The 23323-nt window shown below is 47.2% G+C and overlaps 1 protein-coding gene across 1 annotated transcript in view; it reads right to left on the reverse strand.

Moving 5' to 3' along the window:
- The window catches only part of GALNT16 (polypeptide N-acetylgalactosaminyltransferase 16), a 116025-nt gene that overhangs the window by 30273 nt on the left and 62429 nt on the right, over positions 1–23323 (reverse strand). The window contains exons 10-12 of the mRNA XM_054972534.1: positions 21068–21160; positions 13713–13796; positions 12583–12724 (exon numbers count right to left, since the gene is read on the reverse strand). Of these exons, the coding sequence (XP_054828509.1) occupies positions 12583–12724; positions 13713–13796; positions 21068–21160 (319 nt within the window). The remainder of the gene's footprint in view (positions 1–12582; positions 12725–13712; positions 13797–21067; positions 21161–23323) is intronic.

Here is a 23323-nt window from a genome sequence, read left to right on the forward strand (position 1 = left end):
TCAATTCTTCTATCATCCCTTGCTTGTGTGCACCTTTTCCTGCCTTTACCAGTCTGGTTTTGTAGTGACTGAGTTGCCTATACCTCTTCAAAAATTTAGAAATGCCATGTTTGATTAAGTTTCCAACAATTTTTCTTCTAATTTCTTCATAACTGTAGCCTTGTTCACTTAATAGTACTATTTTACATTGCTTTCTGGGTGACCAGTCAACTCTTTGTGCCATTTCTTTAATTTTATTACATTTTACAAGCTCACGAAATGAAAGAATACAAAACAAACCAACTTGATAGCAATCACATAACACACTGACAAATTACCTCCTCTCCGCTTCAATACATGACATCAATAGCTGAATCCTACTGTGACCTGGGCCGATTCCAGATGGCCAGAAATAGCGTTTTTTCCGCGGAAATAATCGCTTACCGGCCACGCGTGTATTTTCGCCTCCATCCGCTTTGTCTCGTCTCCATCCGCTTTGTGCCGTGCCGTCCCGCTTCCGGATGTTCGCATGGCCAACTGAGGGACCCGGGATTGGTTGTTTCCTCCCCACCACAACTGACATCGGGGGCCTTCATTGGTTCGCATCTCGGTTTTTTTTTAAAAAAATTTTTTTTCTTGTTTTGCGCAAACGCCCAGGTGAGCAAATACGCGGCGTCGACGATGCAGTCGATGATTGGTCGGGGGAGTCTCGCGAAGTGCATTGGTTGACGATTCTACTCGAGATTCTCCATTGCTACTTTGGTGCGTGGTGAGTATTAGACCCTGAAATGGCACCCGGGAGAGAGCTCTTTCTCATGATGGCGCAGGTGGTGATTCTCCTGCTGCAGAACGTGATGTCACTTTGCCATGCGCATCTGCGACACATTTTGAGGAGAAGGGCTGTCCAGCTGATTTTCCACAGCGAAAATTCGGGTTCGGCTTCACGTCGATCCACTTTGCGAAGAATTCATCTGCGGCAGCGATGGCATGCGCTGGCGGAAATCAGAGAGCACAGAGACTGTTGGGTATGCCTGCGCAGCCGGGACTGGTGGGAGTGCATAGCACTATGTGTTTGGGATGACACGCATTGGATCCAGTGTTTCCGAATGAGCAGGGGGACCTTCAATGAGCTGGTGCATATGCTTAGGGCGACCTTGGAGCGACAGTCTACCAACATGTGTGAGCCCGTGTCCGTGGAGAAGAGGGTGGCGGTGACATTATGGTGCCTTGCTACTGGTGCATGCTACCGCATTGTGGCGGATCACTTTGGTCTTGGGTTATCCACTGTATCCGATGCTGTGTTGGAGGTCTGCTTCGCAATTGAGAAGGAACTGCTCTCAAAGACGGTGTGCCTCGGGGACGAGGCCGGGAAGGTGAGTGATGGCTGCATGCGGGCACTTCATGTGCCTGATGGTAATTTTTATGCTTTTCTTGATTTGCGCTGCTGCGAAATACAGTTATGAAATCAGGCCACAAGGTTTGCGCAGACAGGGACGCAGTGGTAGTCAGGGGCGTTTGTTCGGATTTCCGATGCCGTGCATGTCCGCATTTTCGGTCAAGCGTAATGTTTTTTGATCTCTTTTTCAGATAATGGATGGGTTTGCTGCACTGGGGTTCCCTCATTGTGTCAGGGCAATAGATGGCACTCACATCCGCATCGGTCAGCTACGCAGTAAGCCAGACCAATATGGGAATCGAAAGAACTACTCCTCCATCTTGCTGCAGGGGACAGTCGATCACACCGGCCATTTTGTGGACACAGAGGTGGGTTGGAGTGGCAAGAACCACGATGCCTTCGTCTTCCGCAACTTGGTTCTCTGTGCAGCAATGGACACTGGGGCATTTGTGCCTGGGAATCCATCCTTGAGAGTGAAAGGTGTTTCAGTGCCACCACTGATGATCTCGGACGGTGCTTATCCGATGCGGTGCTGGCTGATGAAGCCGTACGGAAAATTTGCTGTCACGCCGGAACAGAAACACTTCGACCGCTGCCTGGCACGGGCCAGAAACAAGGTGGAATGCAGTTTTGGCTGTCTGAAGGGATGCTGGCAGTGCCTCCTGCATCGGCTGAAGGCCTGAGAGGAGAACGTGGTGACCATTGTTACCGCATGTGTGATCCTGCACAACTTGTGTGAGGCCAAGGGACATGCCGTGCTTGGTTCACTGAGGGATCCCACGCCCTTGACAATGCCCGGGGAAGGTCTGGAGTATGGGGAGAACGACCGGGGGATGCCTGAGGAGGGGAAGGGGGTTCGTGACGCGATGGTGGCCTCCATGTTTTCCAGATGCAGATGGTGATGCTCTGGGTTTCATTGTGGGCCCGGGAAACTCGTTTCAATCAATTGCAGTTCTTGCCAGGAACAGTTTGTAGTTACAATAAAGTTTGTTTGCAGTCTACGGTGGACTATTTGTGGCTTTCGTTGTGCGTTTCTGGGTTGGTTGGGCGTGCGGTGATGGGGAGGTGGGGGGGGGGAGTTGCAGACCGGGCAGCATTTGCACACTGCACATTTGCGCAGTGTCAAATATTATCCCGCAAAAACGCAAACGCTCGATCCCTGGCGTGTATGCAGCGTGACCCCCCCTCCATGTTTCGTGGAGACCGCAGCGAGATACATCCCTACATGGAGAGTGGTGTGGGGGGATGCCAGATTAACTAAGAATCTTGCATTGCTGTCTGGGATTCCTTTGTTCTTTTCCGTGGCACTGTTCCACTACTGCAGAAATGCAAACACAAAGATGTAATCGCAGTATGGTGCCCCATGCTGATTTTAACGGTCCCTGAGCCGATTAAGGATCCGGGTTTGCGTGAATGCGCAAAAGCAGTTATTCGCGACCAATGGCTCACCTTGCGAAAAAGAAGCGGCAAGGGATGAGGGAGAGCTTAGCCGTACATTGGGTCAAAATATAACTAACTATTGCGGTCTGGATGGTGTGCCGCCACAAACTGTAGTACTCGGAACAGTGGCGGGGGGGCGGAAGCATGGCCGCAAAGCGGACTCGTAGTTACCACTGCGGACCGCCGCTTTCAAATTCACGCATACGCAGTTACACTGCCGCGCGTTTGCGCATAGCTGGAGCGGCAGAGTGAAAAATGGCCACAAGTAAGGGCCACTACTGGCGGGATCAGGAGGTCGAGGCCCTCCTTGACCTCCTTCTCCAGACTGGGCGGGCCTCCCGCGTTATGGGCAGCCACCACATGCCAACCAAAGCAATTTTTACGCGGGTTGCCCATCAACTGGGGGAGAAAGGTCTCGAACCGCGGACCAGTGCCGGTCCAAGTTCAAAAGGATAAAGGCCGACTTCTTCGGGACCCTGGAGCACTGGCAAGGTATCCCGAGGATGAGTGCCAGGCCACCTTTCTTTGCGGAGATGCGACATCTCTGGGAGGCGGCTGGTCGGCCTAGCTGGGAGGACCAGAGGCATGCAGGTAGGTGGCGCTGGGGGTCGCGAGGGGTGTGTGAGGGGCCTGGGTGGGTGGGGGTGGAATAGCTCTTTGACTGCAAACAGTCTTGCCCCCCAATACCATTATTTACCCTGCCAGATATGGAGTTGCAAAGATGCTTCGATGAGGCCCCCATTTTTGGCATTGATCCCTAGTAGCCATTTGAGAAAGGCCAATGCTGCCTAGGTGGCACCCAACCATCCGGTGCCTGAGGGGCAGTGCTGCGGGGGGTCCACCTCAAAGTCACAAATGCTGCCCCCCGTCAGAGCATCGGCCACACCGACAGGATGCTGGGAGGTGGGAATGACCGTTGTGTCATTGTATGGCAGCCGGGCACTACTTTGTGGCCCTTGATGAAACTGGAGGCTGTGATGTGGGGACACCCAGGCACCGGCCAAACTTTCCCCCTCTGCCCAAAAAGATGGCAGGCCAGAGTAACCGACAACCTGCCCAAATCTCTTGCAGCTGTGATGAGGGCGAGAGCGCGCCCCAGCTGCAAGGCCAGCTGAGGAGGAGGAGGAGGAGGAAGTTGGAGAGGCCGAGGCAGAGGGGGTGAACGGCGGCCCATGGTCATAGAGGAACAGGCGGAGACTCTGGAGGAGGCGACGGAAGGTGAGAGGTGCTGCCGAGATGATGGCCATGACTGGAGGAAGGTTGGGAGAGGGAGAGGTGTCTGGCACGTCAGGGCAAGAGATGTTCCACCCTAGAGTGGCAACCACACATCACACCACGAGGCGGTCCTCCGGCCATGCCACAGTGTGTGTCTGCTGTGAGGCGGAGTGCCATGCCGTGGAGGCACATGGCTGGATGGCCCTGGCGTCACTCCAGAATGCTGGTCACAACCATCCCACCCCAATCTCTTGCAGCAGTGCAGGGGGAGAGAGGAGTTCCGCCAGCAGAGCTGCCAGCAGGGGAGGAGGTGGTTGGTGAAGAGGAGGCCAGACAGGAGAGGGAGGCACAACCACCTCATGGAGAGGAGTGGCTACTGGAGGTTGTGGTAGAGGCACCGGAAGGTAAGCGGTGCTGGCAATGTTGCTGCTGCTGTCCAGGAGCACGCTGCTGGTGTGCGGTGACATTCGGACCCAGATGGGGCGGGGGTGGGGGGTTCTGGGGGGAAAGGAAAAGCAAGCTTGTGTCGTGTCGGGGTGGGGGACACGGTCTCCCTCGCAACGCCTCTGTTCCCAACTTGATTGCAGATACTGGTGGGCACACGGGCCTTGGCATCCCGGAGGCAGCAGTGGAGGGAGACACTGGCGGCTCACGCGGTGACGGGCGGAGCAGGCAACAATGCTCCGCCGTGCAGCAGCCCGCAGACGAACCTGGTGAGGGAACACTACCGTGGATGGCCCACTGAACCCCTTGCCACCTCTGTGGCACCACAAATCACTGCACAGTGATTTCTGTGCAATCATTGAAAACCTTTATTGTTTAACGATAACGTGTGTGAGAGAACATTTAACTCGGCACCCAGCAAGCAGGGGCCGTCCCAGCACCAATCTCCGGTCAGAGAACATTACCATGCAGAAAGCATAATTTTTAAACCAACAGGTTTAATTTAGACAAAACATAACGTAAGCATGCCACAAACGGCGGTTCATCCCCCGCACTGGATTCACAGCTGTGACCATCTTTTCACTGTCCACAGTGTCGAGCGTTGCCGGGGGAACTTACGCCACCGTGGAGGAGCCAACCGCCAGTCAGAGGGCAGCCCAGACATCAGGGAGCCAGGAGGGGATGGACAACGTCCTGCAAGCCATCGAGGCACTGGAGGGGCGGATCATGATCTCCCGTGAGTGTGTCTCTGATTGGGTTTGGGGGTGGCATGTGCTCACACGGAGGCGGTCTTCATATCTTTGTCTTTTCCACAGTGAACACGCTGCAGAGCAGAGTGGACACCATGGAGCGCCTCCTGCTGTACCAGGGGAGGAAGCACCGGGCGCTCGACAGGCGTGTGCGGGCCTTGGAGCGGCAGATGTCCGGACAGCAGCCTGCAGCCGGTGAACACTGAACGGACTTGGGGGGGGGGGAGTTTGTTATAGTTGTGGTTTGTTGGCTGGTTAAAGTTATTGTTGAAAGCAAACATCTGATTGTCCCTGTTTTCTTGCTCGGTGGGGGTGTGCCTGGGGTGGGGGGGTATGCGGTCCCTGGGGGGGGTTGGTTGGGAGCGCAGGAATTAGTGAGTAGTGTCTACAGGGTGAGGCGATCCCGGGACCTGCCCACACAGGAGCGTTTCGGAACACCATGCCTTGGTTGATGACGGGGGGAAGGAGGCCGGATGATTGCCCCCTCTTCCACTTCTCCCGGAATCAGCACTGGAGTTGCGGCGCCTTTTGATTCCGCCGCAAGGGGGGGGCCGCTCTGGAGCTGGCACAACTGGTTGCTGCATCCTGAGCATGGCCTCTCCAAGTGTTTGCAGTGTGCTGACGGCGGCATGCATCACCTCCAGGTTCTGGCCCCAAGCGTTCTGAAACATTGCCTGCTCCTGACGGGTCACCTCCATGAACTCTTTGCGCCACCTCTGAGCCTTGGAATGCTCCCTCCGCCGCTTGGCGATATCCTCGCGGTGCTGAGTGTCCGCCTGGCTCATCATCCTGTCCGCGGCCTCGGCACTACCCTGGGCCCTCCGCTTGCGGTTCCGTATAGCTGAAAGACGTGTCCTGGGGGACAGCTGGGCCACATTTGGGTGAGGGCTGCCTGAGGGAGAGGAAACAGCACCAAGGTCAAGTCAAGGCGACACCGTTTCCCAGCCATGGGCCATCCGTCATGCGTGTGGCCCCAAAGGCCCAGGCGTACGACATGGGGTGTGTGCAGTACCTGAAGAGCCGCTGCTTGGTGACGGCGGGCTGTTCTCCTTATCAAGATTGTCCTCGGTGCTGCTTCCAGAGGCAGCCTCGTTCTCATCTGCAAATGAGACAACATTCTTAGACCTCACGGAGCCCCCCCCACCAGGACCCCCTGCCAGGGAATGCCTGGCCTGTGCTTGCAGCAGATTCTCAGCGCACCCCTGTCCCAGAGAATCCCAGGGTTTTTGGGCTGCCCCTCAGAGTGGCTGGTGTCCTTGCCCACCCCCTCCAGGACCCCCTGCCAGGGACTGCCTGGACTATGCTTGCAGCGGATTCTCAGCGCAGCCCTGTCCCAGAGAATCCCAGGGTTTTTGGCCTGCCCCGCAGAGTGGCTGGTGCCCTTGCCCACCCCCCAGGACCCCCTGCCAGGGACTGCATGGCCTGTGCTTGCAGCGGATTCTCAGCGCACCCGTCCCAGAGAATCCCAGGGTTTTTGGGCTGCCCCGCAGAGTGGCTGGTGCCCTTGCCCACCCACCCCAGGACCCCCTGCCAGGGACTGCCTAGCCTATGCTTGCAGCGGATTCTCAGCGCACCCCTGTCCCAGAGAATCCCACGGTTTTTGGGCTGCCCCGCAGAGTGGCTGGTGCCCTTGCCCCCCCCCCAGGACCCCCTGCCAGGGACTGCCTGGCCTATGCTCGCAGCGGATTCTCAGCGCACCCCTGTCCCAGAGAATCCCAGGGTTTTCGGCTTGCCCCGCAGAGTGGCTGGTGCCCTTGCCCACCCCCCCATGACCCCCCGCCAGGGACTGCCTGGCCTATGCTTGCAGCGGATTCTCAGCGCACCCCTGTCCCAGAGAATGCCAGGGTTTTCGGCCTGCCCCGCAGAGTGGCTGGTGCCCTTGCCCCCCCCCAGGACCCCGCCAGGGACTGCCTGGCCTATGCTTGCAGCGGATTCTCAGCGCACCCGTCCCAGAGAATCCAATGGTTTTTGGCCTGCCCCGCAGAGTGGCTGGTGCCCTTGCACCCCCCCCCAGGACCCCCTGCCAGGGAATGCCTGGCCTGTGCTTGCAGCGGATTCTCAGCGTACCCCTGTCCCAGAGAATCCCAGGCTCATCCCGTTGCCCGATTCCCCCCCTGCCACACACCTGTTCCCGCCAGTCCACTCAGGGTCGCTTCAGGATCTCCACCGTTGTCCAAGAGATTATCGTCCATGAAGCCACTGTGCCCTGGCAACAGAAAGAGGAGCGGCCTCGCCATATTGTATCTTTTGTTTACCCGGCTGAATCACTACCCCCATAACAACTGCGTTTGGACCCAGCACCCCACCTACCTGATGGAAAAGGGGTCGATGTCCTTAGATGGTCTGCATTGATGGTGACGAGGTCATGGCTGAAAAGCTCCTCCGAGCCCTCCAGAAGCTCCAGAGGGCCTTCCCGCGCCCTGCCCTCCACCTCCAGCACAATACTTCTCGCCAGCCACTTTGGGTTAACGCTTGCATCCCCCCTCAAAATGCTGTCCAGCTCCCTGAAGTAGGGGCAGGTTGTTGGCGCGTTCCCAGAATGGCCATTGTGTGCCATCACCTTCTTGTACTCCAGCTGCATGGTTTTGGTCTTTGAGCGGCACTCTGTAGCCGACCGCTTGTGGCCCCTCTCAGCCATCTGCCTCGAGATTTTTTGGAAGTCGTCCAAGTTCCTATGGGTGCTTCGAAGAGCTTCCTGGATCTTCTCCTCCCCCCAGAAGTGTAGCAGATCCATTATCTCTCTATGCCGCCAGGATACCCCCCGCTTCCCAGCCACTTCCCCTCCACCGGCCATGCTGCTCCCAACAAGCCGATATTGCACGAGCACAAGCGTGTGTGCCTGTGCCTGCGTGCTGGGATTTCTCGGTAACCTAGATTGCCCCCCCCCAAACGCCCCTCCAATCGGCGCACAAGTATGCAGGGCAAAGGTCAACGATACGTCTCAGGGTTGGATTCTCTGAGGGTGACAAAATGGCAGGTGATAGTAAAGCCTCAAGTGCGCATCTCAAGAGGGCCAAACCAATGCAATTGCGCAAATGCGGAAAATGAATCGATAAAAAAAATCTTGGCCACGCGTCCTGATGCTGATTATGCATATGTGCGCATTTGCGCAGTTCTATGTTCTCAGATGCGCGACTGCACAAATGGCGCCTGTTTTTTTAAAAAAAAATTAAGGCGATATTGTGGCCGGCCGCCCAGCAAAGGAAATTTGGAAAGGGGAGTGCCTCTCCGCCGCGACAAATCGTCCTGAAGTGTCCAAACCCGCCATACCACGTTCACACCGTCCACTTATATAGCGCAACCAAGCACCATGGACCGCAGTTAAGCCGGGACGGGAAATTGTGGGTTTTTACGAGTGCTGTCGCTGAAAAAGCGAAAGCACTCGCTGTATTTGTGCCTGTCTGGAATCGGCCCTGATTGGCTCATTGTCAAAACAAGATGACACCTGATTGGCTCTCTAAAGACTCATGCTCAACGGCTAAATTCAAATGAAGGAAAGCTACTTCATATCAACCTAAGCAACTTGTGCTTCCTTTTCCTGGATATTTGGCTATAACATTTGATAGAATACAGATAATTGAACAAACTTTGTTGCATTACATTCTTGATTAAATTATCTTTCCATTGATATATAATTTTATGGTATTACTCCAAAAACAAGTGGTGTTATAAGCCATCAAACTTCAAAAATGCACTTTTTCCAAAAGGTCTCCACAATTTTGGCCACTAGTGTATATAGGAGGGTTCTGCCTATATAGGAGTGGATTCATTGGATCTAGCCTGTTATATGTGTCAAGAACACTAATTAAATGTTGAAATAGTCTTGATATCTTTTAACTCCTGAATCTGAATTTTTAGCATCTCAAGAATTAGCTGTTATGCCTTTGCAAAGTATTTGCTGATAAAACAACATGAATATGCTCTGATCTGGATGAGCTGTAATATACAAGAGGTGGAAGAAATCCTTAGTACACCATCTGGTTCATGTATGGATCACTCTGACCCAGTTATGACAATGGATATTGAAAGGATCCTGGCATCTGTGAAGGCCACTACTTGTGCACTGGATCATTACCCATCTCGGCTGTTAAAACCATGTAAGGACTACATAAATGGGCCCCTGAGGTCTATCACAAACCAGTCACTTAACTCAGAGAACCTTCCCTTGACCACTGAAACAGGTAATTATCTGCCTGCTTATTAAAAAACCATCCCTAGAAAAAAATGATGTGGCCAGTTATCACTCTGTCTCTAACCTGCCCTTTCTGGACAAAATGATTGAAAGAGCAGTAGATGACCAACTTTTATTGGCTAACTCTGGTGCTTTGGACCCTTTTCAGTCTGGATTCAGGCCAAGCTATAGGACAGAGACAGCTATGATGGCTCTAGCTGATGGTCTTCGCCTGAATGTAGACAAAGGCCATGCTTCTTGTTGCTCCTCCTGGATCTATCTGAAGGATTTGATACAGTAGACCATGCCATCTTGCTGAGACATATGGAGGCACAAGTGGGTATCAAGGGGATATGTCTTGGATTAATTTAAATAATTTCACATGGAACAGACTCAAAGGTTTGCTGTTGAAGACCAGCTATTTCCAGAGAGTAAATTATCTTGCAGGTTTCCACAGGATGCAATCTTATCCCCCATGTTATTCAACCTCCACATAAAGTCTTTATGAGAACTCATTCATAGCTATGGAATTGAATGCCTTCAATATACTGATGACACCAGCTTTATAACTAGCTATCCAAATCATGCTGGGATGCAGTACGTATATTGGGTTTCTGCCCAACAGGTGTGGTCAAATGGCTGAAAGCAAACAAATTGAAACTGAAACTAGACAAGACAGAAGTGATGCTAGTTGGGAAGGCAGAGATCTTGAAGGACACTGTACACTCACTTTCAACAAAGTTCATCTGACTCTTGCAGACTCAGTTCAGATCCTGGGATTATACTGGATCCAGAGCTACTGCTAGAAAACCAAGTTAAGACAAAAAATGCTTTCTACAAACTAAATCTAGCCTGTGACACAGTCAAAGGTCTTCATGGCCTAGTTTCCTTCATATCTACAAGACCACTTGTCTCCCTATGTTCCACCATGGCAGCTTCACTCATCTGAACAGGACCTTCTGCAGGTGCCACCTTGCATGTGGGCAAAATCAATAGCTTGCCCATACAGGTGTATTCCCTTTGGTGCCACCCACCTTATGGGAACAGCTTCTCTGAAGAGGTCAGGAAAACTCCCATTCCTGGCTTTCTGCAAACGATGCAAAACTCAATTATTCAAGAGGGCTTTTTACTCAGATAGGAGGGCTGTACTGTAAGGAAGTTGTCTCAAAGAGATGCATAAGTAAATGGATAGTAGGGCCCATAGACTTTACTACTATGTACTGTCTGTTGCTGTAAGTATGATCCTACTGGGATCATTGCTGTATTGTTTAATATGTCACTCTTAGAATTGTGTTTGCTTTGTTTCAGCATTTCTTCAACTCTGGATTGGATTTTATGCTGGTTTTAAATCTTTGAAAATTTGTCCTATTACATTGTGCATTGAAATGTCTTTGAAATTGACTGTACTGACTCACACTGAATCCACCTTGAGTCTCAGTGAGAAAGCCAGACTATAAATGACAAAAATAAAATAAAAATGAAGATTTGTGAAGCACCAAACTCAGGATGTAAAAATGCCTTCAAAACATGTTAGCTGGCTCCTGAGGTTGCAGCTTGCCCAAAGATGTCAAGCCATCCTTACTCACCATTGGCTCAGGCTGCACTAGAACAGACCCAGGTTCATACCTCCTAATTTCTACAACTGGTAACAGTTTCTACTTGCTTTACACAATAGGGAAATTTATCAACCAGTTTCTAAAACATGCACCAGCTGTTGTCTGTGATGGCAAAACAGGCAATTTATCATTAGGGATACAGCATACACATCCACACACTTACAAAACAGAACACAAGAGAGCAAGCCCACTTCATTGATTTATCCTCCCACCTAATCACTACTCTTTCCAACAGACAATTAACATTTGCCTTCTTTACTGGGAGAATTCCCAGGACAGAGACACAGTTCAATGAATTTCAGCAATTTCAAACAATGGCAAAACGGCACAGCAAGTCAAATCAAACAGCTTGTTGGACCGCTGTCTGCAAAACTCATTCCTAACCATTAACAGATGTGAACGAGCATTTGCTGGCATCCGAAATCCTACTGTGACCTTTTGCTTACCCAAGCTGCTTCCTTGCAACATGACAGCATCAGAACGAGAAATTCCCAGGCAAGTTCCTCAGCTGAGAAATGTATCAAAGCCACTGGAGGATTTTGTCAATTTTAGACCAGTATAAAGCATTGGCCAAGCCACTGCAGAACTACTGTGAAGGCTCAGAGAGGAAGCAGCATTATTTTAGAGTCTTTTCTAATGCATTCTTATGCAGTAAAAAGGAAATTTGTCAGGATATGTGGAGCTTACACAGAGAGCAAACTGCTTGTAACTTTGTTATTGTAACTTCTAGTATAATACTATTTTATTTATTTATTTAGCTTCATTTATACCCCACATTTCTCCCCAATGGGAACCCCAAAGTGACTTACGTCAATCTCCTCTATCTTTTTCCTCTCAACAAATGCTTGTGAGGTAGGGTTAGGTTAAGAGTATGTGACTGGCCCAAAGTCACCCAGTGAGCTTCCATAGCAGAGCAGGGAACTGAACCTGGGTTGTGCAGATCCTAGTCTGTCACTCTAGCCACTACACTACTCTGGCTCTCAACTGAGAAACTGTAAGATAAAATTCTGTGGATTAAAACAAGAGAGTCTGGCAGCTCCTTGAAGCCTTTCATGAGTCTGAAGCTACATATAGGCTTATGCACTCAAAGACTTATACCACAACAAACTTGTTCGTCTTTAAATTGCCACAAAACTCTTTCTTGTTTTGGTTGCTCTGGATACCTTGTGGAATTTATCATTTAGGCTACCTTTTTAAGAGCTGTATCTATATTACCTGCAATGGCATATGAAATAATACTTAAATTTCAAATATTAAACAGATCTGGCAAACGTTCACAAGACAACAGTATGCACTATTTCCACATAAAACATATCTGGTTGACTAGAAAACACTAGGACACTCCCATACAAGAAAAACTGGCTGTAGATGATTACCATCACATATACTAGAATCTATCTAAAGTCCACCTGCTACAAAACCATGGCGGACTGTAGCTTTCATGCTTGAACATCCAATGAAATACAGTCACTTGTAGCTTGGCTCTAAGGCCCAGATGCTTCATGTAGACACATTCATTTTCCTCAGTAATAAGCAGGAAATAACAAAGAGTAAGACCTCTAGTTACTTCACCTGAGTGGCAGCAGGGTTGTTCACTGTCCCTTTACAGCTTCCAATTCCTGCTAGAGAATTTCCTGCTGTGTCTTGTCCCTGAGACTCCAAGCAATTTACTCCTTGTTTGATTATCCCAGGAATCAACTCCTTTTCTGGAATCCTGTGAGAACAAAAAATAAAAGCAAAAAAAAGACAGAAAGAAAGCACAACATTATCCACATTGACCCTGCAAAGTTTACATGGCCTCTGCTGACCATGTACTCAGAAAAAGCATTATTCATAAAACCGTTCACACACCATTGAACTGCTATCCCAAACCTGGAGTGAACGTTAGTAATAGATTTGTGTACAAGGGGAAAAAAGAATTTTAACAATATTGAAGTTGGAAGAACAATGTTATTGGTGAGTGAGATAGCAGCATGGTTCCATTAAATGTACACTGTTTGTACAAACATAAGCTCCATTCCTTGCTTTTCCTTGGCATCAAACTGTATGAGCACCTCTCTTTTCCCTCAAGGTTTACTATGCCCTTTACTTAAACTACTCCTGCTCTTTAGCTGGTTTAGTGGTAAAAATTTCAGATTAGAGAGAATCTTATACCATTTCACTCGGCAATATTCACCTCAGCAAGCATCCTTGACTTTTTCAAATTATTAGGCAAAAGCTTTCAGAATCAAAATGTATTCATTCAAATAAGAATGAATGATAATCTCCTTCATATTGTTACAGCTATTTCTCAAGAAATATTCTAATCTTCTTTCCCACTGATACAACACCCCAGCTCCAATAATCTCTCAGCAGGTACATATTTTCCTTCCAGATATCTTGGAAGAGGAAACTATAACTCTCTTGTATTTCTGATCTTTAACTCTTCATAAATCTAGTTTCATCCCACCCTGCCTTTCATCAACTACCTCTTTCCATAAAAACTCTAGAGCGAGGACTCCATTTTGATGTTATAGTCCCAGATTACAAAAAGTGAATGGATATTTGGTTTCAATGGAGACATGGGTCAGGAGGTGGGGCTGGGAAAGGTGCAAGTTCCTGAAAAGTACCTCCAATGTATGGTGCCTTGAAGATGCCCCTTTCTCCCTCAGCATTAAAATATATAGCCTGCAGTTTTGTTTGAACTTCAAAGAGTGACTCACTTGAGCTCAGGATAGACATTCTCCAAGTACCACTGGAATGATTTACAGTTGAGTTTCCTTCGCTGCTCCATTCGGTCTGAAATGCTGGAAGGAATGCGAACAGTTCATAGTATTTTAATTAATTTACTATTATATATTAAATCATTTACATCTCATCTTTCCACGTGGTTCAAGGCAGCTTACAAAATGGATATAAACATTTCTAAATTAAAACAATGATAAGAGACCCCAGATCTCCCCCCCTCTTAAAAGACGCCAACCCTTCATATCTCCTCAAAACAGACAGGACTTGAAGCGCCTTCTGAAGACTTCAAAGGAGGGGTTCCCCTCACCTCTTCAGGAAGCCCATTCCACAGAGCAGGAGCCACAGTGGGAAAGGTCAGGGCTCTGGTTGATGCCAGGCAGGCCACCCTAAGAGGTGTGATTACTAATAAATGGCTGCCTGAAGACCATAGTTGGCACACAGGGACATAAGGAAGATGGACCTTCAAATATGGGGAGGTCCTAGGTAATGAAGAGCTTTAAGGGTCATAATAGGATTGAATTCAGAAATAGACTGGTACCCTATGCAGCTGTATCAAACTGGACAGCATAAGTTCCTAGCTAGCCCCTGACAATAGCTGAGTTGCTGCATTCTGTACCCACTGTAATTTCTGGGTGATCTTCAGGGGTAGTCCAATAGAGCATGCATTGCAGTATTCCAACCACAAGGTTACAGAAGTATGGATCACTGTGGCCAGATCAGCTAACCCTAGGTAGCAAGAAAGTTGGCTCACCAGATGCAGCTAATAAAAGGTGCTCTGAGCCATCATGCCAACCTACTTTTCAAAGAGCAATGTGGGACCCAGGAGGACCCCCAAGCTCTTAACTTGCTCTGAAAAAGCCAACTTCATCTAGGACAAGAGGATTCAGTCCCTCTAGATGCTTGGCTGCCTTTGGATCCGATCTCGGAACTGATCTAGAAGAGGTCAAGGATCCAGTCCTCAATCACCAGTGTGGCTGAAGCTTATTGGTCTTCGAATCTGAAACAACCAGGCACTTTTTGGCAATGAGTTTTCGCTGCCGTAGAATCTATGTTAGAGAATACTCTCCCCCCAAAGGAAGCCTTGAGCCTTAGGGCTCTCTCATTTCTGGCTTTTGGGGTGAATTGTTGGCAGATGGAACAGGCACCAACTTTATGCCCCTCACCCAGACACAACAGACATAGATCATGCTGGCCAGAATGTATCATTTTAGTACTGCAACAGGTACATTTTTTGAAGAGAGCCTTCTGAGACATGGTGAGGTAACTCATGGAAGACAGTACTCGACTGAAACAGCTTGAGCAAGAATACCAGAGTTGAAGTCAAAGATATCCATAGAATTCAGTCAGAGATCAAATCCAAAAGCGAAAAATGAATGAGCTCAGAAGCAAAGTTCCTCTCTAAGAGGAGGTTGCTCCTCTGGTACTTTAGGTGTGTTTAGGCAGGAAAGTGGGTTCCTACATGACCGAGGAGAAGCGACCCTAATGGAGTGCTAAATATGTTTTTCTTCATTGGCAGGCCTGTGCATGCACAATCCCAATGTGGGACTGCACAGAAGAACACTGATGAAGTAGCATTATAAGTCAAGGATGTATATACTTGTGAGGAAATACATGAATCTGAGCATGGAAGATCAGTTGAGAGTCTGGGGAAAAATAAAAGGAGAAAGAAATAGTAATCTTGGGTAAGGGAAAAGCTGAACATAGACATATAGGTTGGATTTTAGAAAAGTTAATTTTAACAAGCAAAAAGTTATGCTGAGTAGAATCCCATGGTTAGAAATATTCAAGGTGAAGGGAATTCAAGATGGGTGGGAGTTTCTTAAAAGTGAGATACTGAAGACACAATCACAAAGTGATTTTACTCTGCTTTGGTTAAACCTCACTTGGAACATTGTGATCAGTTTGGGGCACCATTGTTTAAGAAGGATGTAGACAAGTTGTAATGTGTCCAAAGGAGGGCAACAAAAATATTGAGAGGTCTGGAGACCAAGTCCTATGAGGAAAGGTTGAAAGAGCTGGGTATGTTTAGCCTAGAGAGGAGGCAACTAAGAGGTAATATCATAATCCTCTTCAAGTATTTGAAGGACTGTCATATAGAGGATGGAGTTGTTTTCTGTTGCCCCAGACAGTTGGACCAGAAACAGTGGGTTAAAATTAAAGGAAAAATGTTTTTGGCTAAACATTAAGAAGAACTTTCTAACAAGAACAGCAGGGTAAAAAGAAAAAGTGATAAAATGCAGATCTCTCATCCCTAACTCTAACAACAACTGTGCTTATTTACTGCTCTTCTAGACAGATTAGTGTCACACTCAGAGTGGTGAACAAGGTCAGTGTTATTATGATCGCAATTACATCTGGGCAGCTGGGGCTGAGAGGATTGGCTTACCCAAGGCCACCTACTGAGCTCATGGTAGTAATGGGATTCAAACCAGCAGCATGCTGATTCATAGCCTAACTACTTGACCAATATGCTACAGCAACTCTCTACACATCCCTACAGATGATAATAAGTGATAGGTTATATAACGCTTGGAGTTGCAAGCAGTTAGAAATCATTAATTGCCTTGGCTTTAGTATTTAGAGGGTCCAACTCAGGAATCTCAGGACCATGTGCTCATAGCTACTTTCTGGAGTCAAGATGGATTCCTTCCTCCTCCTTGGTGAATATAAAAATGGAGCTGGAGAGAGAGTTCTTCAGGGGGCTGAATGTTTTATCATCTGCCTCAGCCCACCTTTCCCAGCAGTCTCTTTTTCTCTTGCTGTCTGCAAGAATGTCCACTCTGCACTTTGTCCTGAAGCTACTAAGGTGTCACTGTGGCTTAGGTGGGACTCTGGCTAAGGTCCTCTGCAAACCTATGGCACTGAATGGGTCTGTGCTTGGGAAGAGACTCATACTCATTTCTCTCTCCTCTTTCTGCCCTTGCTATCCAGTAAAAGCACTGTATAAACTCTGAGCCCATTGAGTACAAGCACAGGAATTATTCTTTGAGGCTGCAAACTTTGGCACTAATCCTGAGGTGCAGGTATTTCACCAAAACATACTGAAAGCAAGTACATTATAGGTACAAATGTTTGAGAGTTAACTGTATTTCAGGTATAACTGTTAAGCCAATACCAGGACACATTTACACAGCATCAGAGCTCAGTTTACTTATAAACTTGCTTTTAATGCAATTTCTTTACAGTGATCAGGGCAGATTTAGGGAATATCTACTTTGTGGGTCGAATCAAATCTCTTCCTTCTTTCCATCTGGTTTGTGTGCCTTTCCTATAGCACCTATTAACATGATTCCCATGATCCCATTCTGTTGTTAATCTTGACCCACAGTCTATGTTGACCAGGGCCGAATCCACACTTCCCTACCTTCCGCTTTTCATGTGCATTAATCACACTGGATTCTATCCCGCAATGTCCCAGTCTGTGTTCACATCCCTCCTCTTACTGCCGCTGCCTCATGCCATACTTCGTCCACATCCCTGGTAGAATCGCGCAATAAGGGGCGGGTTTAGATCCGACATCGCCGATGACGACATCACGTTCATTCCCCCCCCCATTTTTTCATCAGATTTCCGCTATAGCGTTTTTTTGCTAAATTGCTATGGCAAGGCCACACCCTATGATGCCTGTGTGATTGGTTAATGTTATTCTATGCCTTCTTCTTTGAAATCCATTGGACTATTATTCTGGCGGGCTAATTTGAACTGATATTTAAGGTGGGGTGATCCAAACTCTCCAAACAGGCAGACTAATTATTTGATGCTTGAATGTAATGTTAGAATGACGGATTTCCGCTATAATGGTAATTTCAACAGTTAAAAAAAAAAAATTAACAGCCACCGATATTTCCAACTGTCCAGCATCCTAAAAATGACATGGAAATGGAAATGATGCCACCCCTTGATGTCTCCGCGGGGATTTTGGATTATCTTAATCTCCGATTAAGATTTATGGCTGGGATTGTGCAACAATGCTGGGAAAGTCCCTTTTTTTAAAAAAAAAGGGGAAAGCCGGGCAGGCAGGCATGCTGCGGAGAGAGTGGAAAAGCTTGATAATTGCACGGCAAAGAGGGATGGTGTTCCAGAAAGGCTGCAAACACAGAAGTGGGGTGGTTTGAAGGGGGGGGTCTCCTTGTGAAACGCTTCTATTTGTCCACATCCATGGTGAGAACCGCACAAGAGAAGCGTTTGAACGCATGACAAATTCGTCTGAGGCGTAACGTGAAAGACGTGAGAGAATGGCAGGATTGAGGTAAGAGTATGTGAACAGCCCTCTGAGAAGTGAATAATGGGCGGGGGGAAAGCGGAAAACTTGAGACGTGCGGATTCGGCCCAGGTGAACACCATAACATCTGACCTTCTGAAAGACACTGAGCTGAGAAAGAGTTCTGTTTTCTGTAGCATCTTTTTCTTGTTTTGTATAGGGCGCAGTTAAATAACGGGGAACACAGATGTTTTATCAAAAGTAAAGTCAGGAAACTCAGCTTCAAAAATGGCTTCAATGCTTTATAAATACTCTGACAACTTGGGCTATTGGAGAGTTGTGTGTATGAATGAGAGTGCACAAAACAGTGGTTGGAGGGGTGTGCAACCCCCCACACCATGGTTCTGTGAGATGATATGCATACACAATCTTGGATAATGCACACTGCCCAACTGCAAACTATATGTGATCTTCAGTATAAATAAAAGAATTGCCTCACCTATGGTTTCAAAGTCTTCCCACGGGGGATATAACTGCAATTATCCTAACTTCTATCCTGGGCCGTTTCCAGATGGCTTACCTGCCTCCGGAATGTCGCGCCATGTTGCAGGGAAAACGTGAAATTCGCATTTTCTCACGCGAGTTTTCTGTGATGTCGCGCAATATTTCGCGTTTTCGCCGCAACATGGCGCGATGTTCCAGAGGCAGGTAAGCCATCTGGAAACAGCCCTGCTGTTAAACACTCCACTTGATTTCTACAAAGTAACTTGTTTGTGTTAGTTCTCTTTTTACTGTATCTTTATATGGGCTAATTGGCCCAACCTGGGGTTCCAAGTAATGCATTTGATGTCAAACAGAAACTCAAGCAAATGGAATCAGATTGTGAATAGGTGAACAGCCAGAGTTATTATAGATACAACTGGAAATAATTATAGCCAAGCAACCATCACACAATCAACAGTTGCCCACCTATTTGCTGCTTGTGGTCCCTACAAAATAGGCAGCCATCAGTGTAGAGGGATGGATGTATTCTTCTGTAATGCCTGGAAACATCATTAATGAGACAACTATAATAGATCACTTATATATTTTATTGGATTGATTAGTTGTTGAAGAGTTGCAAGTGTTCAAACTGTGTGAGGTTCTTCTCCAGGTACTCAGTATAAAACAAATAAAATAGGATAGTATTGGTCTTGTATGTTCAAGCATGATTGTTAGTTACCAAGATGCTCTGAGAACAAAGGAGATGGTAGAGAAAGGCTGTGAAGTTGAACTAACCTCCAGGTATCATTCAGATATGCTTGGTTCCGTCTACCTGGCTGCTGGTCCAAGTGAATGCTTTGCCAACAAGGTATTGTCCATAAGCCTTTTCCCTCTATAGAACCCTTTTAATGGGTGTACATGCCTATTTAGGAAGAAGATGTGGCTCAATGGTATCTCTATGCAAACAGAGGGTCCCAGGTTCAATTCCTGGTTAAAAGGATCAGGTAGTAGGTCACGTAAAAGACCTCTGCCTGAAGTCTGCCTTGGAGAGCTGCTGTCAGACAGTAGACAATACTGCCCTTGATAAACCAAATGTCTGATTCAGTATACAGCAGCTTTATGTATATATCCTTACCGGTGATAAAAATGCAAAACGTAGTCTGTTCCCCAAAAGACTGTAAACTCTGTGATGCTCTACCATAGATAATTTGGAAAGAGCAGCTGTGTTTGAAGCTCTTTTTTTCTTAACTTCACATTAATCTCTTAGGAAGGCTAACACCATGCCTGATGTCTCTGTTGTCTCCGGAGGGCTACTGCTGTTTTTGTAATGCTGTGTTCTGCCATTTGGTACTCCTTATTGGTCTTTCCTTTCCTTTTTCTTTTTTTGCCCATAAGGGAGCATTCTGTGCTCTAGAGTGCCTAACCCCTCCCCCCACATCAAAGTATGTGTGCTCCCATCCATTCAGAGAAGATGATCATTTAAGAGCTGAACACACAGATGTCTGCTATCAAACTCAGAAAACCACCCACAAAAAAGGATGATTAAACATAATGTGTTGAATCTTATACTCCGCTAATGGCGCAAACGTCTGTCAGCAGAGGGCTTCTTGCTCTGACCGTAAAGATTTGTTTCACAGGCAAGGGGCTTCTTGCACTAAGTAATAATTCAATTACCAGTAGTGACAGTGTCATAGGAGCCTATCCAACGAGAACTGAGAATATAAAGGTCTTTGCAGAAGTTTTTCTTCTCCCCTTCCCCCAGCAGCTTCCTAAGACCCAAGAAATGGCAATGCTGAGGGTTGAGGAAGCCTCTTGGACAATATGTCATGACTCACAGAAAGCTGCAGTAATTGGTCAACACCCCCCTCCCACGTCCTTCCTTTCATTGAGGATGGAAAGGCAGCATAGCAAGCTTCCCATTGGTGCAAGAAGGAAAAGGATACTTTCACCCAGTTCCTTCTTCTCATTGCAGCATCAGAGGGACTCATGTCATTTTGGACATGAGGTTTATCAGATGGTGCTACAGGAGGAAAGAAGACAGGGAAACACCTGCCACCACAAGTACCTTCCACTTCTCATTTGTAGAATCCAATCCTTTCCCCCAAAATGTGTTTTTTAACTATTTATCTCCCACCCTATTTCCTTGGCCTCGATGTGGTTAACAATGCAAGAAAATTGTATGGACATAATTAGCAGATTAAAAAAAAACAGATTTAAGAACACAAGCATTAAAAAAACTAGGTTTCAAAATGACCCAGCATGGAAGTATAGAATATAGGTTTCTCTTTAAAAATAACAAATCAAAAGAAAAATATATTATTCTACTGTTTTCCATGCTGGGTGGGAGGCAGTCTAAGTTGTCACCCCTTCATCATTTATCTGGTACATTTTTATCCTACTCTTCCTCCATGCAGCTCAGAGCAACATGTAGGTTCTATCTTTTCCCATTTTATCTTCACAACAAGCCTGTGATGTAGGTTACACTGACTGAGAGTTGCTGGGCCAAGATCACCCAGCGACCTTCAAGCCAGATCAGGACTTCAACACATCTCCCAGATCCTAGACTTACGCTCTTACCCATTTTACCATATTGGCTTTCAACAGTGGCTTACAAGAAAGCCCCGCTGCCTTGTTTGGGATGCTTACCTTCCAAATGACTTTCCAATGGCAGATGGCCGGGCCTCATAGTAGTACTGCTTGTACTCGTCCATCCACACTTCTGCTGTACGTTTGGTATTCCTGCAAGTAGGACAACATTGTTAAGACCCTATAGTCTCACAGCACAGCTTGTTGTGATATGGAGTTAAGGTGTATCTGAAAGAAATTTCCAAAATCTCCAACCTCTCAGTCTGGCCTGCCAACACTAAATTTTGAAACTCAGAAAGAAGTCTCCTCAAAAGCAGGATCTAGTCAATGTTGGATTTATCACACCATTTGCAGCAAAATACAGTCAAATGGTTGGAACCAATGGAACATTTCCATGGACAGAAGGCTTTCCATACATGGAATATGACTGTCTTTTTCCTACTACAGTACAAAGTGCCTCCCAATGCTGTTCCTGCCCCAGGAAGGAACAATATTGGGGGGGGGCACATTTTGGGCTGTAGTAAGGGCGGGGTGGGAAAGTCATGCTCCACGGACAAAAATCCTTCTATGCACAGAAGCATTCTGTTGGGTCCAAGCTAGAGTATAACACACTGAAAGAGCCTTTCACAAATACCACCTGCAGACAGTACATTTTTGTAGTTAGCACTGTCATGCCACAGAGGTGTCAGCCTGCTGCAGCAAAACAACAGTCTTGTGGTACCTTCCAGTGCCTTCCTTGTGCTAGACCAAAGGTGATCAGAGGTATGCAATCCATGCATGTTACATATATCAGACAAATCCAGTTCTAGCCCTTGAAAGCTGATGTAACAAGACTGGGGATCTGGGGGGTTCCAGAGTTTCCCAGCTCAAAGGGTATTCAAGGATCCACCCTTGGTATTCACTTATCAAGTCAGCAATACAGGTGGTGCCTTTAAGGCAATGCCTGCTGGCCAATTGGTTGGAAGTGACTGGCCCTTTAATGGCCCACCAGGGAGGCAGCCAAGAGATGAGCTAGGAGTGAGAAAATGAGAGGATGGATTACACCAGAACTGTGGAGGGTGGGTGGGTTTCAGCTTCCCACAGATCTCACAGGAACTGCTGAGATCTCCGCAGAGCTTCAGAGTGGTGGAGCCACCAAAGGAGCTGGCTTCAGAGTAGACCAGGGCCTTCATCAGGCAAAGGAAAATCTGTCAAGGAGAACAGACTGGCTCTTGATCCTTGGGTTGAAGGAAGCAGGGTCAAGAGAGAACCTGTGGGAGAGTATGGACTGGAGCACTCCCTGCTGGTAAGGACCTGCAAGGCTCAGGGAGGTCTTTTACAAACAATAAAGATGCTTGCTGCTAATTCACAGTTTTAAACTATTTTATATTGTTGTTACTTGATGTTATCACAGTCCACCAGATATTTAGGCTGGAATTTTTTGGTCCTCTGCTGACTCAGATTTTGTCCAAGAACCTAGGAGTCAGTTAGGTATCGCCACAGTATTTGACACTGTAAAGACTGGACAGTCCTGAGGAAAATGAATTACATGAGTTTTGGCTAAATATTTAACCAACTTATGCCTAAAGATAACACAGCAATTTAACATCATGCTGCAATCAGCTGCAATTGAAGACTGGATGACAATGCGGAGAATCCTGTTAATTATAAAAGATAAAGGCAAAGAGGCAATCCCTAATTATTGACCAATTACTTGCCTGCCCACAACATTTAAACTGTTAACTGGAATGACTGCTGATGCAGTTGAACAGCATCTAATTGATAAAAGACTTTTTATCAAAGGAACAGAAAGAAAACTGCCCAAAGCTTTGTGGAACAAAATATCAATTACAGATCAATAAAATGGTATTAAAAATTGCAGAAGGAAAACAAATCTGCAAATAGCCTTGATGATGATTACTTCCCAAAACACCAACAGTAACTAGGCTTTATACATTAAAAAGATCCCAGTCATCTCAATGACTTGATAGGGGTTTGAAGCATTTCCTGGCTTGGGGGTTGTGTTCACTGCAGGAAAGACATTTTTAACATTAAGGGTCAAACAAGATGCGACAGTGGATGTCCATGTGCAGAACAAGATCCTCCTATAAAGCAGCAGGGAAGGACCATTTCAAAAACACTACATGGGCAGATGACAGGAACTGACCCCCCCCCACGCACACCCATCTTGTCTTTAGCCATCTTGTCTCCTGATGAAGTTCCAAGTTGGGTCCAGCTGCTATCACATCTAGTTGCATCCTAAGATAGTTCTCCTAAAATCTGTCATGTCAGAAATAACATATCTGATCTTCCTTAATCAAGAATGATTGGTATATG

This window comes from Eublepharis macularius, chromosome 2, assembly GCF_028583425.1.
Source record: "Eublepharis macularius isolate TG4126 chromosome 2, MPM_Emac_v1.0, whole genome shotgun sequence".
NCBI lineage: Eukaryota > Metazoa > Chordata > Lepidosauria > Squamata > Eublepharidae > Eublepharis > Eublepharis macularius.